The sequence below is a fragment of the Schistocerca nitens genome, chromosome 1, assembly GCF_023898315.1.
Source record: "Schistocerca nitens isolate TAMUIC-IGC-003100 chromosome 1, iqSchNite1.1, whole genome shotgun sequence".
NCBI classification, from domain to species: Eukaryota; Metazoa; Arthropoda; class Insecta; order Orthoptera; family Acrididae; genus Schistocerca; species Schistocerca nitens.
Window position 1 is genome coordinate 1032631118 of NC_064614.1, and position 19735 is coordinate 1032650852.

Genomic DNA, 19735 nt, shown 5'->3' on the forward strand with positions numbered 1-19735 from the left:
TTCACTTTTCTATAAGCTGAGTCAGTCTTCCGATCATCGTTTCTTTCTCGATTTCTTCACACTTTTCATTTAGTCACATCGCCTTAGCTTCACTGCACTTCCTATTTATTATGTTCCTAAGTTACTTGTGTTCCTTTATTCCTGAATTTGCTTGAACATTTTTTTACCTCCGTCTTTCCTCGATCAACTGAAGGATTTACTCTGTTGCCCATGGTTTCTTCGCAGTTGCCATCTTTGTACCTAAGTTTTCATTCCAACATCCGTGACTGCCCTTTTTAGAGGAATAAATACCTCATCAACTGAACTCCTTACGGAGCTCTTCTTATCGCAGTATCTATAGCCTCAGAGAAGTATAGTCTCAGAGAACGACAAGCGTATCTCTTGATTCTTTAAGTGCATCCGTATCCCACTTCCTTGCGCTCTGATGCTTCCTCACTAATCTCTTCGTGATACTCTTCATCAAAAATTGTGATCTCAGTGTAAATGTGATCCACGGCACGCTTTACAGTCCACTATATCACTTCGGAATATCTGCCTGACCAAGACGTAATCCATCTCCCGGACTTTTCCAAGCTTACCTCCTCCTCCTGTGATTTTATTGCAGAACTCAATTTGTCTTACTTATCTCTCACTCCTAATACTAAGCATATACAACCATCGAAACCTCTCTTCTACTCCTTCTCCTAACAGCCACATTCCAGTCACCAACGACAATCAGATTTTTGTCTCCCGTTATAAACGGAATTACCCGTTCAATATCCTCATATAATTTCGTTATCTCTTCATCTTAGGCTTGCGACATCAGCTCGCATACCTGATCAATCGTTGTCGATATTGATTTTCTGTCGATGTTGACGAGAATAACCCTGTTGCTGAACTGTTCACAGTAACTCACTCACTGGTTTACATTCCGCTTCATATCGCATCTTCTTCTCGTCGTATCATTTTCTGTCGCTATAGATAATATCCTGCACTCATCTGATCATAAATCCTTGTAGTCTTTCCATTTCACTTAACTGACGCCCAACAATATCTGGATTGAGAATTAGCATTTCTCTTTTCATATTTTCTAGCTTCCCTGCCAAGCTAAACCTTCTAACAATCGTCGCCCCGACTCCTAGAACGTTTAGAACGTTATCCTTTCATTGGTTGATGAATCGCTTTCTCGTGGTCACGTCCCCTTGGCAGTGCCTTCCGGAGATCCGAATGAGGGAACGTTCCGTAATCTTTTGCCGATGGAGAGATCATCACGACATTTTTTCAACTACTACACTCCCTGTAGATAAACACTGTTTGTCTTCAGTACAGTGGTTTCCATTGCCTTCTGCATCCTCATGCCGATGATCATTGGTGATTTTTCCGCTTTCAGAGGCAGTTTCCAACCTCAAAGGCTAGAGTGTACCCTGAGCTCTCTCTCTCTCTCTCTCTCCTCCGGCCTCTTCAACAAGACCGTTGGCTGGAGTGAATTCTTGTGTCCGAAGTCTTCGGCCGCCACTGCCAATGATTTTTATTCAAAATTTAAGCGATGGTGTGTTTATAACGTGGGATCGAGGACTTTTGGTTACTAATCAAAGACGCTACCCGTTCACCACGGGGACGGTTCTTACATACCGGCAAGTGAAAATTATGTAATATGAGCAACATATAAAGACCCATAGTCATAAAGAACTTGCCTTTAACGTCATGTAGGATAGCAGCTTCACATATAGATCTGAGGTGATTTTATAAGTTCATAAATTTTAAACAATCACTCCCAATTACCTTGGTTCATTGTTGTTCCATTAATAAATAACATGACATCGATGCACTGAAGTAAATTTGCAGCCCTTGTGAGTCGGTGCAGTCACCTTCATCGTAGACAATAACAATGCAGTCCCATCTTGTTAACATATACAGGGTGTTTCAAAAATGACCGGTATATTTGAAACGGCAATAAAAACTAAACGAGCAGCGATAGAAATACACCGTTTGTTGCAATATGCTTGGGACAACAGTACATTTTCAGGCGGACATACTTTCTAAATTACAGTAGTTACAATTTTCAACAACAGATGGCGCTGCAAGTGATGTGAAAGATATAGAAGACAACGCAGTCTGTGGGTGCGCCATTCTGTACGTAGTCTTTCTGCTGTAAGCGTGTGCTGTTCACAACGTGCAAGTGTGCTGTAGACAACATGGTTTATTCCTTAGAACAGAGGATTTTTCTGGTGTTGGAATTCCACCGCCTAGAACACAGTGTTGTTGCAACAAGACGAAGTTTTCAACGGAGGTTTAATGTAACCAAAGGACCGAAAAGCGATACAATAAAGGATCTGTTTGAAAAATTTCAAAGGACTGGGAACGTGACGGATGAACGTGCTGGAAAGGTAGGGCGACCGCGTACGGCAACTACAGAGGGCAACGCGCAGCTAGTGCAGCAGGTGATCCAACTGCGGCCTCGGGTTTCCGTTCGCCGTGTTGCAGCTGCGGTCCAAATGACGCCAACGTCCACGTATCGTCTCATGCGCCAGAGTTTACACCTCTATCCATACAAAATTCAAACGCGGCAACCCCTCAGCGTCGCTACCATTGCTGCACGAGAGACATTCGCTAACGATATAGTGCACAGGATTGATGACGGCGATATGCATGTGGGCAGCATTTGGTTTACTGACGAAGCTTATTTTTACCTGGACGGCTTCGTCAATAAACAGAACTGGCGCATATGGGGAACCGAAAAGCCCCATGTTGCAGTCCCATCGTCCCTGCATCCTGAAAAAGTACTGGTCTAGGCCGCCATTTCTTCCAAAGGTATCATTGGCCCATTTTTCAGATCCGAAACGATTACTGCATCACGCTATCTGGACATTCTTCGTGAATTTGTGGCGGTACAAACTGCCTTAGACGACACTGCGAACACCTCGTGGTTTATGCAAGATGGTGCCCGGCCACAGCGCACGGCCGACGTCTTTAATTTCCTGAATGAATATTTCGATGATCGTGTGATTGCTTTGGGCTATCCGAAACATACAGGAGGCGGCGTGGATTGGCCTCCCTATTCGCCAGACATGAACCCCTGTGACTTCTTTCTGTGGGGACACTTGAAAGACCAGGTGTACCGCCAGAATCCAGAAACAATTGAACAGCTGAAGCAGTACATCTCATCTGCATGTGAGGCCATTCCGCCAGACACGTTGTCAAAGGTTTCGGGTAATTTCATTCAGAGATTACGCCATATTATTGCTACGCATGGTGGATATGTGGAAAATATCGTACTATAGAGTTTCCCAGACCGCAGCGCCATCTGTTGTTGAAAATTGTAACTACTGTAATTTCGAAAGTTTGTCCACCTGAAAATGTACTGTTGTCCCAAGCATATTGCAACAAACGGTGTATTTCTATCGCTGCTCGTTTAGTTTTTATTGCCGTTTCAAATATACCGGTCATTTTTGAAACACCCTGTACCATCCGTCGTCTGTCATTACTCCTGCCACTGACTCTCACCACAACAACTCCCCGTGCTAGACTTGCTGTCAAAAAGACTCCAGATGAAGTAGCTGATTTTAAACTAGTGCCTAGTGACATTTCAAGCCGGCCGCGGTGGCCGTGCGGTTCTAGGTGCTGCAGTCCGGAACCGCGGGCCTGCTACGGTCGCAGGTTCGAATCCTGCCTCGGGCATACATGTGTGTGATGTCCTTATATTAGTTAGGTTTAAGTAGTTCTAAGTTCTAGGGGACTGATGAATTAAGATGTTAAGTCCCATAGTGCTCAGAGCCATTTTTGACGTCATTGCAATGGCTCAATACTCAATAATACGTTTGTAAACTTAAATTATGTTATATCTGATAATACAGATTGTATAGTGCATCCAAATTTCTCTGAAAACGCTTCACGATTAGCTAAAGGTGGTAACATGCAAAACGTGTTAGTAATCTTTTGAATAAATCTGGCTGGGGAGATTTGCTAATAGCTAATACCGTAGAAAAACAATAATCATGATATTGGCACTACTGTGTGGAGTTTTTGTATGAAGAATTGATGATATTCTTTTAAATGAAACCTGTCATTCGGTAATAAACGTAAATAAAATCAGCTGTAGTGGTTTATTAATAATGTTAACGATATTCAGCAGTGAACATCAAGTTGATCTGTATTAAATTAGTTAATAGTATAGAAAATTAATTGTAGTAAAATTCAGGAAAGCTGCTAGTATGAAATTATAACCAAATAAATAACCATTTTAAATGACAATTGCTGTATCCCAACCACAGCGGATATAGTGAACGTAATGTGTAAGTGTCGCTGCAATCACTTTGTTAATAACAACAAAATTTTACTATTTGTGAAACAGGTAGCGGGTTAATGAACGTCGCTAATAAAATTATAATTTTTTTATAAAGTAACAATCATATTTATTATTCACAACAATTAGCGAACTGGCACACAAACCATAGCATGCGTTCAACGGTGTCTAAACATTTGGGTGGCCATGAAGATTCGTGTCGCTATCCTTGGAAAGCTTTTACTTTGTCGTGTGCTCTTCCATATGATAGATTTCCTTACTGTTTAAACTACTGTCGAATCTCTGGAACGTGAACACAGGGAAAATTCCGTAATGAAACAAGCCGGTATTCCACGCACGGCTCTGTTCTCGCGTAATTCAATACAGAAATACATTCCATGTTGAAACGGAACTACTCTGAACATCAAAAAACGTGTACTTTGTAGCAGTGTAAATAATGCAGATAAACACACACACACACACAAAAGCAAGCGCGCACAACCTGTCAACAGATGCGACACATGCTACATTATCCGAGTAACGCATCGTAGAGTAATGGGGTGTGGCAGCCTGCCTGCTGAGTTATACTACATGCGCAGCACTAGGGACAGCACTCGAGCTGTACGTGAAACATCCTGTATGGTGACACTACTATGTATTAGACTTCGTATTAATTGAGGCCTAATGGAACGATAAATTTACTCAATACTAATATCATTTAACATTAGTGTTTTTCACTGACATAAATCTTACATGGATTTTCCTTGTTCACATTTTGAGCAGTCCTCAAGATAAATTACGTTTGCTTTATTGTATCTCTCATTACATAATATTATCATACTAACTTTTGAAAACATTGAAACCGCTAGAAATATGCGCAATAACACTATTTCATATTATATACGCTTGTCTCCGTGGTTAACAATCGTAATATATTCACCGTATAAAGTTATCAATCGAAGAGTGTTGTTATAACTGTAAGTAAATCTGAGATACATAGTGACCAATCGATGCATTCCAAACTCGTGCTTCAGACGGAAACGCCATTTCTGTAAACTATAACCTGCCACCGCAAGGAAGTGCTTCAAATCATCTGCTCTCTTCACGTGGTCAGAGTTTTGTTACTGGGTTTTTCTTTCAGACCGTCTCCACAACTCTATTGACATGTGTTGGAAGGCAGATCCACCTCTTATTCGCAGTGAAACAACAGGTTATTTTGCGGCATGGCTTCCATCAAATAATCCTGCAAAGCCTGCCACGAGGACACTGCTTATCTTAATTTTGACACTTGCTAGAAATGCCTTTTGCAGCAATTTATGTATTGCAGTCCAAGCAGAATGTCAAATGCCTGACTTCTGACAACTAGTCTCACTTCAAAAATGATGTTTTAGTTGCCATTAATTGACTCAACAATCGATCAAAACATATCAGTAGCTTGTACAATACTTAGTCTACACTTAATCCTTTTAGTGATTTGTAATCCTCTGATTAATCTCAACCTTGTAATGTACATCATTATAACACCTTGTTATAATTTTATTTCGTCATTTTTCTACTGATTTTTGTGTTTCACGTTAATGCCTACTTAAACGCTTTTCAATGAAAACATTACAAACAAAAATTGCTTACGACCAGAACCAACAATTTGTGTGCTCTCTCAATGTCACTTGGATGCGCACAACTATCTGTGTTATTAGACATCAAAATAGATTAAATTTACGCAACACCTTTTTTGAGTCCTAAGAGAGAGATAATAATTCCGACATCATGGAAGGGACGTCACTAGCCACTATAATAAATTCATATGCTTGAGGTGAAGGGGAGTTTGTATGGCTGCAGTACTAGCGTGGACATTTGTGGTGACATTAAGCGGCACACACTACAGGCGACGGTAGAAATGCGTTTCAATAGAAGATGCCATTATATCCTTTTTACCTAGAATGAAAGTGGTATCACGGGCTTAGAATGCAACATACTTCAGCCGTTAACTACAGTGATATCATATTGATTATGAACAGAAAAATAGTAACCCTAGATACCTGGTAGTGCTTCTTCATTACTTATAAAGTTAAAAGGTCACCTCAAAAATACTAGTACATATGAAGCAATGGATCCGCACCGTGGACAATTAATGACTGTGACTTAAATATATCAGCGGTTGCTTTGGATTAGGTAATATACACTGAAGTGCCAAAGAAACTGGTATAGGCAGCTGTCTTCAAATACAGAGATATGTAAACAGGCACAATACGGTGCTGCGGTCGGAAACGCCTATATAAGACAACAACTGTCTGGCGCAGCTGTTGTATTGGTTACTGCTGATACAATGACAGGTGATCAAGATTTAAGTGAGTTTGGGGGTGGTATTACAGTCGGCCCACCAGTGAATGGACATACCATCTCTGAGGTAGTGATGAAGTGGGGGTTTTCGCGTACAACCATTTCACGAGTGTGTCGTGAGTATCAGGAATCCGGTAAAACATCAAATCTCTGACATAGCTGCTGCCGGAAAAAAATCGTAGAAGAACGGGACCAACGATGACTGAAGAGAATCGTTCAAAGTTACAGAAGTGGAATCCTTCCGCAAATTGCTGCATAGTTCAGTGCTGCGCCATCAACAAGCGTCAGCGAGCAAACCATACAACGAAACATCATCGATATCTGCTTTCGGATCTGAAGGTCCACTCGTGTACCCTTGATGACCGCACGACGCAAAGCATTACGCCTAGACTGGGGCCATCAAAACCGACTTTCGGCTGTTGATAACTGGAAACATACTGCGTAGTAGGATGGGTCTAATTTGCAGTTTTACTCAGCGGATGGACCTGTATGGGAATGGATACAATCTCATGAAGCCATGGACCTTGCATGTGAGCAGGGAACTGTTCAGGCTTATGGAGACTCTGTAAGGGTGTGGGATGTGTGCAGTTAGAGTGATAAGTCTAGAAATGTTTCTGACAGGTGACACGTACGTAAGAATCTTGTCTGATCACCTGCATCCATTCATGTCCTTTGTGTATTCCGGCGGACTTGGGCAATACCAGCAGGGGTGTAAACATTTCCGATGGCCACCAAACTTCGGAGACGTGAATATTATTGAGCATATCTGGGATGGCTTGCCACGTTCTTTTCAGAAGAGAACTCCACTCCTCGTACTCTTACTGATTTATGGACAGCCTGGCAGGATTCATGGTGTCAGATCCCTCTAGCACTACTTCAGACAATAGTAGAGTCCATGCCACGTCGTGTTGCGGCACTTCTTGTGTGCTCGCGGAGGCCCTGCACGATATTAGGCAGGTGTACCAGTTTCTTTGGCTCTTCAATGTATATTATTAGGCTGGAATTAATACCAAATAAAATGAAAAAAATAGAGCTCACAGTCAAAAAGAAAATAATAATTTCCGAAACTCAGACGAACCAAAGTTTCATTAGTCGGATTAGCTGAAGAGTCCCAAAGGACTTTTTGTGCCACAGTGTGGGAACTTGAATATGTAATGTGCTGGCTGCAGTATATGTAGGGATGACAAGAGTAGTGGAGTACAGAAGGACGGAGAAATGTATCGAAACGTACTTTCCTGCTTAACTAGCTTGTATGTCATGTGAAGTTGTCACAGTAGATATTTTTTCCACTGAAAAAGTGGTCCATGATGGAAACGTAGTGAATAAAAGTACTGTAAGGCAGTACAGTGTATATCTCGGATTTCCCCAAGTACATCGATGCTGTTCACAATTAAAATTTTCTTTATTTAGTTATTTGTGTGTTGCACCCTTGTGCCAACCAAGATAATCAGCGGTTCTAGGTACTGTTTCACTAAACCTGTATTAATTGTAAAGCAGTCAAAGGTTCAGCCGTTGAACTATAGCAAGGCTGTCTCTTGTGGTACATGTTCGTTAATGGGTGTAATTCTTGTTATCGATATTTAGCTGTTGTTTCTGGCGGTTACTTAAAATCTGTTATTCTTAAATGCCAAATATTGATTGAACGTTTTAATGTAACATTGCTTCTGGGTCGAGAGCAGTTTGGGTGTCATTAATAATTTGTGCTGACAATTGTGTCACTGCAATGTGACCACACTGAGACGTTATTGTTCGGCTGTAAATGTTACCTGGCGAACCTGCCACCTGTCTGTTACTTGAATTCTGTTGATTACTGTTACTTTAAGGGGAAAGTACCAGAGTTTGGTTCCAAAAACCGTTTTTTCAAAAATAATATTTTCTTGATCTACTCAGTTTAATCTACGTTGTTTGTGAATTTTATCGTGATAGCAGCTTGAGAAAAGGCTTTAAATTGTTAAACTGACTCTGCACTGGTGGCCTCTCTCACATTTTCCGACATTTGGGAAACTGCTTGCTTTAGTGGAATTTTTGTCAGTGTGAAGGTTATTTTCTTTCTACATCTTTGGCTGACATTTGTATCTCTGGCTTTGCCTGGAATCTTTCTTGTATGTGGTTAATTACATTTTGGCAATACCAACACATATTAGTAGGTGTAAGGTATAATTCGCGAACCTTTACGTGGAAGTCAAGATTTATGCATAATGGATTATAGAAAAACTGTGTTTAGGAAACAGAGGTTTCATGGAAATCGGTTTACCAACAAAAAAAGAGAAAGCAGCTCGAAATTAAGAACATAAGCTCTTAGCTTCAGAATCGAAACTTGGGTGCGTGAATGATGTTGATGTGGCTTCCAATGGATTCAGACTTATTGATTTAGAGCTTCTCAGCCAGGCTATAAAGTTTTTATTTTCATGTGTTATCTTTACAAATACGGAATGCGTGATTGTTGTTGTTGAAGAAAGAAGAGTGGGAGTAGCATGTGATTTTAAATTAATTTGTAATTCGTGTGGCTATGAATTTTCATTTTCCTCCTCCAAAAAAACTAACACTGGTGCCTATGAAAGCAATTTTAGGTTATCATAAGCTTTGAAATGCCTTTGACAGGGCAGGGAAAGAGGTAATTCATTGAATTCATTGTGTGGTTTTCTGAACATGCCTCCACCTTGTGTAACGTTTGAAAAAATAAAAAAAGGAATGTCTGCTGCTGTATGCGTTACTGCCAAAGGTTCTACGAAGAAAGCAGTGGAGGAATTGCTGGAAATAAATCAAAACTAAATAGATCTTCGGGTAGATATTCATGACAGTGAATCTCCTACAAATGCTACTGACCTGTGTGTGTCTGTAAATAGGACCTGGATGAAAAGGGGTCACACATCTCTCTATGGAGATGTATCTATTATTGGTACTGACTCAGGTACAGTTTTAGATGTAGTAATTATGTCTAAATACTGCAACCAGCGTGCAACAAGGCAAATGTCCAACAATGAAGACAGTGAGAAACTGTGGAAAGGAAAGCATGCAGCAGCAAGCTCTAAAAATTACAGAGGCTCAAGTGGGGGCATGAAGGCTGCTGCGGTTGTGAGGATGTTCTGCAAATCTGAGGACCAGTATGTTAGATATACTAAATACCTTGGTGATGGGGACCTTCTCTTCGTACAAAGCTGTAACAGAAAAAAATCCATACAATACAACAATAGGAAAGTTGGAACGTCTTGGCCATATCCAAAACAGGCTCGGTAGTAGGCTTCGTCACTTGCCGAAAGAGAAGAAAGCTGAGGTACTTGAGGATAGAAAACCGCTAGGAGGAAAGGGCAGGCTTACTCTGAAATAAACTGATTATCTTTAGTTATTTTATGGGAGAACTATCAGATAAAACACACATCATTTAGGGGCAATGAGGCGTGCTGTGTGGGCAATTTTTTTCCACAAACTATCCACTGACCAAACTCCAATGCACAATCTGTGTGCGAAAGATGATTGTTGTAAGTTCAACAAAAGAAATGAGACATATTCGCATAAACACACATTACCAGAACCTGTTATGAATGCAATTAAGCCCACATGCAGGTTTCTTGCAAACCCTGATTTAATGAAGAAGTGACCTCACGGAAAGACACAAAATGCAAATTAAAGCCTCAATAATGGAATATGGATTAGATGCTCAAAAACTACTCAAACTAGGTGTCTATCATACAGTTATATGTTACAATAACATAAAATACTGCACAGTTGAAGTGCTGACGAGAGTTGGTATAGTTACTGGCGTGTTTACAACAAAAGCATTTTACTCCATCGACGAGAGCACGGTCTAGAAAGCTAACAGATCAGTATCTTACCTGCAAATACAGGCCTGGCAGATAAGAAGTGGAGAGAAGAGAAACCTGAAGGATGAGGAGTATCAGTATGGAGGATTTAAAAGAAAATGGCTCTGAGCACTGTGGGACTTAACATCTGAGGTCATCAGTCCCCTAGAACTTCGAACTACTTAAACCTAACTAACCTAAGGACATCACATACCTCCATGCCCGATGCAGGGCCGTAGCGGTCACGCGGTTCAGGACTGTAGTGCCTAGAACCGCTCGGCCACTCCGGGTGGCGAGGATTTTAAAATTGAGGTAAACGTATTACATGTACAAGTATGAGAAGAAAATCCTTGTACCTCATTTCCTCTCTTTTACATTTTTTTTACGTTATTAGAAGCCTTTTCTCGAAAAGCATATGCCCTAATGCTATGAAAATTTTCAAATGTTCAGGAACTGTTCGCAACGTGCTGCTGTCTCCCTGGAACTAAAAAATACGAGATCCTGCAATTACATTCTGATTTTTAGATGCTTGTATGTAGAAAAAACGTTAGTTTTGGATTTGCCAAATTAAAAACTCTGTTAATGATACTGTTTGTACCATAAATTAATAACTGTAGTTCAGTGGTCTTGTAACCTTCTCAGGAGACTACAATAAAATTTACATGTTAATGGCATTATTAGAATTTGATTTATGACTCTTTATAAAAAAGAGAATAAAATGTTAAAAATTAAAATTAGTGGAAAGATATCAGTCGTGCATATTTTATTATATTTTTCCTTTACATCACAGATCATTTGCTTTACACATGAAAAATTTTAGGTTTGTACATTGATAAATATGACTGTAATGATATTTTAAATGTATGTTTACGTTTTATGTTACATCCCTCCATAATGAAGGACACTGATTTTACTAGTCTACATGTCATCGCCGTAATAGTGGGTTCTTTTAACACTTAGATTACTAAACCCTTGTAAAATGTACAACTGCAGTAGAGTACAAGCCAGAACATTTTGTACTTGATTTGGTACGTAACATACCACTGAAGACCTAATTATTGTATTTAACTAATTCATAACCTATCTATTATGATTTCCTTTGAATGAAATGTGAAGTAACAGACATTATGATGATTTATCAGCAATTTAACAGCCTCCCTCCTTTAGTGTTGTAGGGCTAGAAGAAGTATTATTCAATCTCCAAGCTTTATTAACAGTCTCCATTGGTCCATGAATTCATCTTTGTTATGTGTAGAACGAATTTCTTTTATTTCCGCCAATCACAAAAGAACTTTGGTCCTTAGACTACCGGTTTCGGTCAGCAATGATCATATTCAGTTTTATTTCGCAACGTTGCGTAATATCATAAAGTCTTAGTGGCATCGTCACAAAATATACACAAAATCAGCTTAGCCTAGTCACACATATTAAAAACTTGGTGTAAACTAGGCCACAGCTATGGAACATACTCTAATATATGTCCTAAGATACCTTTCGAATATGTATCTTAGAAGTACCCAGTGCTTGGATTAACCAATCAGTCCTTTCTGTGGCGCATCTAGACTAGTGGGTGATGTCGAGGTCGGAATACTGCCACCGATATGCCACTGCGGAGAAGGTCTACTGTACTGAAGCAACTGACCTTTGTAATTGTTTGGTCAAAACAAGAAAATTAATAAAGTTTGTTATTATTATGAATGGTGTTGAATGGTGTTCAATTTTCTCATTGCCTGGTCCTTTTACTCCCCAAGCAACTTCTGACCGCTCGCCGCGTACTCCAAACTTACCTAAACTGAGCCCGTAGCTTGTAATCTAGTGGTTAGCGTCACTGTTTGTTGCTCGTTGAGTCCTGGGTTCAATTTCCGGCGTGATCGGAGGTGTTACTCGATCAGCGACTGAATGTTTGTACTGTCCTAATCATTTCTTCTCATTTTCATCACAAGACACACAAGTTGTCGAAGTGGCGTCCAATAGAAAGATTTCGACCAGGCAGCGGAACAACTGGATCTCGATCAGTAATGCCACACGATAATTTAATTTCATTTGGACCATCGTGTTGTCAAGGATGTTGTCATAAAGTTTTGGCTCAACAGTGTATCAACCACGTAACATAATTTATGCTCAAGGTATCATGAGAACAGTATTGTTCATCATGCGCCTCACAAAAGAAGATTTTATATAATTGACAGTCAAAGGGAGTGATTGATTCGAGAATCGCAAAAGCTTCAGTGGACTACGTCCGCTATAGAGACTAGAGGCCTTAGAGATGATGGTGTGTACAACATACAGAGAAGAGTTAAAGTGGCCGGGTACTCACGTTGTGCCTCCAGATGACCTTGTGTATCCAGGGGTCGGCGCGCACGTTGCATTCGAAGTAAACGTCGACGCCCTCGCGGATGGCGCTGCCGTTGATGTTGCTGCCCAGCTCCAGAGACACGACGGGGCTGTCTGAACACACGGCACCGGCTGACACAGCTGATACACAGCGAGGAGTATCGCGGACACATATACAAACATTTAAAGATTTCTAGTTCTTGCACACGACTTGGCAAACTATAATTTCTGTCGTAGCAGGAGCTAAGGCGCATGAAAAATGTTAGCCATCCTAATATCTTTTTGTTGGTTTTTGGTCAAACGTTTGAGTGGACCGAAAGCAACACATACTACAAACTTACAAACTATACAATTCGCTTTGTTCAAATTTTCAAATCTAAAGGAAGACTGGAAAGTGGAGAAAACTAGCATCAAACTGACCAGCGTGAGGTCTAGTTCCACAAAAAACGAGTTCATATCTTTGAAAGTATTCAAGGTAACAGAGAAGAAGCTAATTAAGGGTCTGGGGGAAAATTCTTTTCTGAATTTTCGAAGGTAAACGAACAGTGGGAAGTGGACAAATTAGGTACAAACTTCTTAGGCTGAGGTTTACTTTCACAAAAAAATTATTTGCTTGGATGTGATCAGGGTAATTAAGAAAAACTAAATTAATGATTTGACAGAAAATGACAAAACGGATTTTTTGCCCATTTTCACAGCCAAAAGAAGATTGGGAACAGACAAATGGTCTACCAAACTGAACCGTGTGAAGTCTTGTGTTATGGAAACGTCTTTTGTGGTTTGAAAGTAATTTCGATGATTAAGAAAACTTAAATGATCTGAGGGAAAATTGACATATTTCAAGAGTAGCAATTCTGCACGTGAAAAGTTGCTTTGGCATGATATTTAACTATCAAAAAGGCTTCCTTCGACTCAAGTACTAAATTCAGGAATTTTCGAGAATAAAAAGTCCTAGGAAGGTTAATGAGGTGTGAGATACTTCTTCTCTTCAAGATGTAGCTGTTCCACGCATGTTTAACTGTCAAAATTCAAGACCAATAGAGAGAAGAGGGAGAGTCAAAAAATGATGCTTTCTGTACAAAAGTTGAAAATAAAAGAAAATCTTGCAATAATACGGTCAGATTTGCACTGAACTGATTTTTCTAAAAGTAAAAGCTAATGTAGACTAGAGAAACATCAGCACACCTTTGAATAATGGTGAAAATCACGTACCGCAAAAGAAGTAGGTATTGAGAATGTGAAGTTAAGTGCTCAGCTCAGAATCTTCGAATTTTATGATTTAGTACAGGATATTTGTCTCATGGATTTTGTTAATCATGCAGTCTACTGTTGTACGGCCTTTTCATATTTCTGTCATCTAGGTCCGAACTTTCAATCTCAAAAATGTTTTAGTAACGGATTTTTCAACTATCGGAAAACAGAATACGAATTTTCAATTGGAACGTCAGTTTCTGTGCATGATTTAGAGTATCATTCAAGGGCGCGTCAAATGTTTCTCTGGCCTGTTTTTCCCTTACTTTTAGACAAACTATTTCATAAAACTTTTGAGCTTTTTTCAAAAAAAAAATTTCTTTGTGTTCTTGATGTAGTTGCATCATCAGAAGAGTAGTGCTCAGCATGTAAATGGAAGTCAGAACATTGTCTCTTATATGGTAGGTGTGGCACAAAGAGTATAATTTAACGGAGCTTAATGCTGAAACAACGTCTCATTTTAATAAAGTTGCTAAACAGCATAATTCTCTAATATTCCATCCCCGCGCACGGCCACGAGTTAAAAATTTTTTCAATCCCCCAACATTTATTTAGCTCTGAACTGTAATTTAAAAAAGTAAAATGAATATCATCATAAAATTAGAGTACTGATGAGTAAAATTAATGGAGTACTTGTTTTTATCGTGGTACTGTAGACGACAACAATAGTTGTTATGACCCGCTTCTCGGAAAGCAATGTAATATTAGTATACGTATGTTAAATATTACAGGTATCAGATTGGTATTTCACTTCCGAATAGCGGATATGAAGAAATTAAGCCCTCCACATTCAGAGTGTAACATCGAACAACGTGCGATAGAAGCAGAATTTCAAAACAAACATTTTATAATAACGACTATGTGAAAAATACTAGAAGAAATCTTAATTTCTTCACAAATCAGCCGGACATTCTATTGACCTGTTTAACACTGAACAGAAACAAACGAAGAAACACACGTTGCTGCTTTCTTTAATAAATATGTTCTGACAACTTTTCTCAATATGAATTTATTGCAGTAAGTTATATTATCTAAAAAATTTCTCACTTTAAACAATTTAACTCAGGCTGCTATATATTGGAAAACTATCGCTGATTATATTTCTACACTCACACCAGTATATGAAACATTAAATTAGTGCGTATCGCTACACTCTGTGATCAGTGAAAGGTATTAGTGAGAATGAATCAGAACAGCTGCAATATAATGGGATGATGTCACAACAAATTAAATCAAATCATTCAGACACATCTCTAATAGGAAACAAAGAGTGCCATTAGGAATCTATCAATGGATACTATTTAAATACGAAGTCCGATATGGTTCTATTTTAGTACCCTTACGGTAAATTCAGGCATCTGGTGGTTCGGAGTAATTTAAGGTGTAACAGCAGCTCTGTCCCTGGGGGTGATAGACAGGTTTACGAGTCTGGAAGAGTTCTAAAGAAGGGCGGTTCACGGACGAAGGCCCTCATTCGACCAATTCTTGAGGACTGTTAGTCAGACTGAGACATTTACAAAAGTATTAAAAAACTAAAAAACCCGCCTTGATTGCGAAAAAAGCACCTAATGTTAAGTGTTAACCCAGGTTTCGGCCTAGATAACTACACCTTCTTCAGAACAACAATAAAACCCACATGTGCCTAAGAAGACCTGTGTCAATGATTAAAAGAACACCATAGCTATACATTTATGAACGAAAAAGAAAAGAAAAACACAAACAGTATATATGTACAAAGTCAAAAACACAATTTAACTTAATGGAGTACGCTCCACCTCACATCGGCCTAGTGGTTTTGACTTTGTACATATGTACTGTTTGTGTTTTTCTTTTCTTTTTCGTTTATAAATGTATAGCTAAGGTGTTCTTTTAATCATTGACAAAGGTCTTGGCCAGCCGGTGTGGCCGTGCGGTTCTAGGCGATGCAGTCTGGAGCCGAGCGACCGCTACGGTCGCAGGTTCGAATCCTGCTTCGGGCATGGATGTGTATGATGTCCTTAGATTAGTTAGGTTTAATTAGTTCTAATTTCTAGGCGACTGATGACCTCAGACGTTAGGTCGCATAGTTCTCAGAGCCATTTGAGCCATTTTGAACAAAGGTCGTCTTAGGCACTAGTGGGTTTTATTGTTGTTCTGAAGAAGGTGCAGTTATCCAGGCCGAAACCTGGGTTAACACTTAACACTAGATGCTCTTCTCGCAATCGAGGCGGGTTTTTAGTTTTTTAATATATTAACCAACGAATGCAGACGCGCTGCGATGTTGAATTTACAAAAGTGAATCAACTGAAAAGAGAGATAAAATTCAAAGGTGATCTGGTGGACTCGTTTTGAATTTGTTTAGTTCAAATGGCTCTTACTACTATGGGCTTAACATCTGAGGTCGTCTGTCCCCTAGAACTTAGAACTACTTAAACCTAACTAGCCCAAGGACATTACAAACATTCACGCCCGAGACAGGATTCGAACCTGCGACCGTAGCGGTCGCGTGGTTAAAGACTGAAGCGCCTAGAACCGCTCGGCCACACCGGCCGGCGAATTTGTTTAGTCACCGTGCGTTTCACAGAAATTCTTAAAATGATGTGGTCTATGTGTCAAGGAAAAGTTTGTGCACTGGGGAAAATCTAACACTTTGCCGAATGTGCCCACTCCGATACATCCCTCTGGTATTAACCACTCCACTTATGTCAGAGAAGTTTGGGCTCATGTAGGAGGTAACGACAAAATTTATTCCAGTCTATCATCTGAGAACGGAACAAAGAGGAGACGAAACAACATTATAATATTCTCTTCACAGTGTATCAGACTGTGGCTTGTATGGCTGTAGAGGCATAGAAAGATATATAAAAAAATTCATGTTTGTGATATAATATTTTTCAAGACCTCAAGTAGAAAAGGATAATTCAGAGGGGGAAGTAGACGTAAGTACTTTAATATGTGTAACTAATCACGCCATTGTTATTCTGCATTGTCATCAGACAGCTGTTTCTCCGTCACTGTGAACTATAATTGTATGTACACATTTTAGGCTAATTTGCGAAGGTCCAGAATGTAAATAAAATAAGGCAACTAAGATATTGAAGATCTTTTTCATTGTTTCATCGCACGGTATTCATCTTCAGTTTATTCTTTACGATATTCGTTTCTGCCATCTGCTGGGATCTCATTCAGGATCTTCTGAAATTCACAGCCAGCTGAGCGTTCATCTAATTGAAGTGTTCTCTTAAAATATTATGTATCTTAAGTGTACTCATTGAAATTTTTAGCACCCATCCCTCATTTGATGCCTAGCGTCTGTCTTTAGGGATGCGAGACTTTTCAGTATTAAAGTTTCTGATGTGAGTCTTCGTACTAGCAGGACGGAAAATTCGACTGCTCCCGTAACAGGAGGTCTTAACTTTAAAACAGAAGTAAGGGAAAGTTGGATGATGTGGCCGCCCTGAGGAAAATGTTGTGTTTATCTCATATCGTGTCATGAATAAGCATATGAAATATACTCGAATAAACTGTGTACATTCTGTAACTATTAAACAATTGTATTTTTATGAAGATAGTAACTGTTCTCGAAAGAACAGATACCATTGATGACCGTGCAGATTCTCTAGAATAAATGATAATTAATTGAAACCCTTAGCTGCCGACAGGTGTCGTTGATATACCTCGATGGGGACAGCTGAAAATGTGTGACCCGTATTTTTATTCAAATTCTCCTTTTGTACTAGAAGAGTGAGCTCAAGTGAAAGTTTCCGAATGGGCACTTTTCCCGATAGATAGGACAACGTGGCAAAGCGACATAAATCAGTTACTGATATGCTGTAATGACTTCGTTCAGTATCACAAATATGGCTAGAGAGTTCTTCCTGTTCGTTGAATACATATTTCAAGTTCCCAAAAATTGCGTGACGGTTTTTTAAGAATTCTTCATTTAAGTCTGTTCCTTGTGTGATGTAGCAAACGGCATATTTTACTTCCTTACAGTATCCCATGCTTGTTGCATAGGTTGGGAATATCATTTTTGGTGCAATGACTTTCTTAAATAACTCGATGACATCTTAACATACGTAAGACAACATAACTATTCACCAAGATGCCTTGGTGTGTTTACTTTACGAAATAATTTTGTTTTATTATCAGTTTCATTGCCTTGAAACAACCTGAATACATTACAAAATATGCCCGTTTGGACGCCATTACGCTAAATGTTTTCTGATTAAGAAATTATATAACGTAAGCAGTTCATAAACAATTGATTTCGAAGGCTAAAATAAGAACGTTTTACCAGTTCTGTAGCAATTAAATGTCACAATATGCGTTTGTTAATATATACAAATAAATTTGTCATTTGCCTTACATAATACATATAGAAAACACAAACTATTTCACTGTATAGGAGCAATCGCATCCATCGTCACGGCACTTGCTGGCAAAACCAAAAAGTCATTTTGAACATTACCGTGCGACTTCTACTGTCGCAGGTTCGAATCATGCCTCAGACGTGGATGTGTGTGATGTCATTAGGTTAGTTAGGTTTAAGTAGTTTTAAGTTCTAGGGGACTGATGACCTCAGATGTTAAGTCCCATAGTGCTCAGAGCCATTTGAACCATTTTTTGAACATTTCTGAATCTTCGACACTTAGCTCCAACAGCTCCTTAGGAAAATGAAAAGAACTGTCCGTATTTACCTGTCCTAACTACTATAGCCGACTTATCCCATATTATGCTGAGGTATGGTCTTAGGAATGAGTCACTCATGTGTCATTCCGACTCACGAAGGAATTAATTAAACTACGACGAACATTCATTACAATATAGCAACTTTTCTCCGCCACTGTTACTAATCAATTAATCATATTTACATATTTTAGACAATATCAAATAAATGAAGCGTTTATAAAGTGGCATCCCGCGCGACCAAACAGCAACAGTAAAGAGATCCAGCAAGAACGGGACCACGAACGACCGAAGAGAATCGTTCAACGTGAGATAAGAATAGCCCTTCCGCAAATTGCTGGAGGTATCAATGCTGGGCCATCAACATGTGTCAGTGGCACATGTTGATTAGTGGGACGAGTCTCGTTTCAGACGGTATCGAGCGGATGCACGTGTACGGGCATGGAGACAGCCTCATCAAGCCATGAACCCAGCATGTCAGCAGGGGACTTTTCAAGCTGGTGGATTCACCGTAATGCTGTGGGACGTGTGCAGTTGGAGTGATATGGGACCTCTGATACGTCTAGATACGGCTCTGACAGGTGTTACGTGCGTAGGCATACTATATGATCACCTGCATCCATTCGTGTCCATTGTGTATTCAGACGGACTTGGGCAACTCCAGCAGGACAGTGCGACACCCCCACGTTCCGAATTGCTACGGAGTGGCCTCGGGAACACTCTTCTGAGTTTCATAACTTCCGCTAGCTACCAGATTCCCCATACATGAACATATCTGGGATGCCTTGCAATGTGCTGTTCGATAGAGATCTCCACCCATCAGAGTCCTACGGATTTATGGACCGCCCTGTAGGATTCATGGTGTCAGTTCCCTCCAGCACTACTTCAGACATTAGTCAACTACATGTCACGTCGTGTTGCGGCAGTTCTGTGTGCTCGCTAGGGTCCTACTAGATATTAGGCAGGAGTACCAATTTCTTTGGCTTTTCAGTGTATTTGAGGGACATTAAAAAGAATTCCACTGTTGTTGTAGTTGTTGTTGTGGTCTTCAGTCCTGAGATTGGTTTGATGCAGCTCTCCA

The 19735-nt window shown here is 39.8% G+C and overlaps 1 protein-coding gene across 1 annotated transcript in view; it reads right to left on the minus strand.

Annotated features, from left to right (window-relative positions):
• LOC126223584 (hemicentin-1-like) overlaps positions 1–19735 on the minus strand; it is a 217010-nt gene that overhangs the window by 142721 nt on the left and 54554 nt on the right. Inside the window, exon 5 of the mRNA XM_049942198.1 lies at positions 12719–12849. Within this exon, the coding sequence (XP_049798155.1) occupies positions 12719–12849 (131 nt within the window). The remainder of the gene's footprint in view (positions 1–12718; positions 12850–19735) is intronic.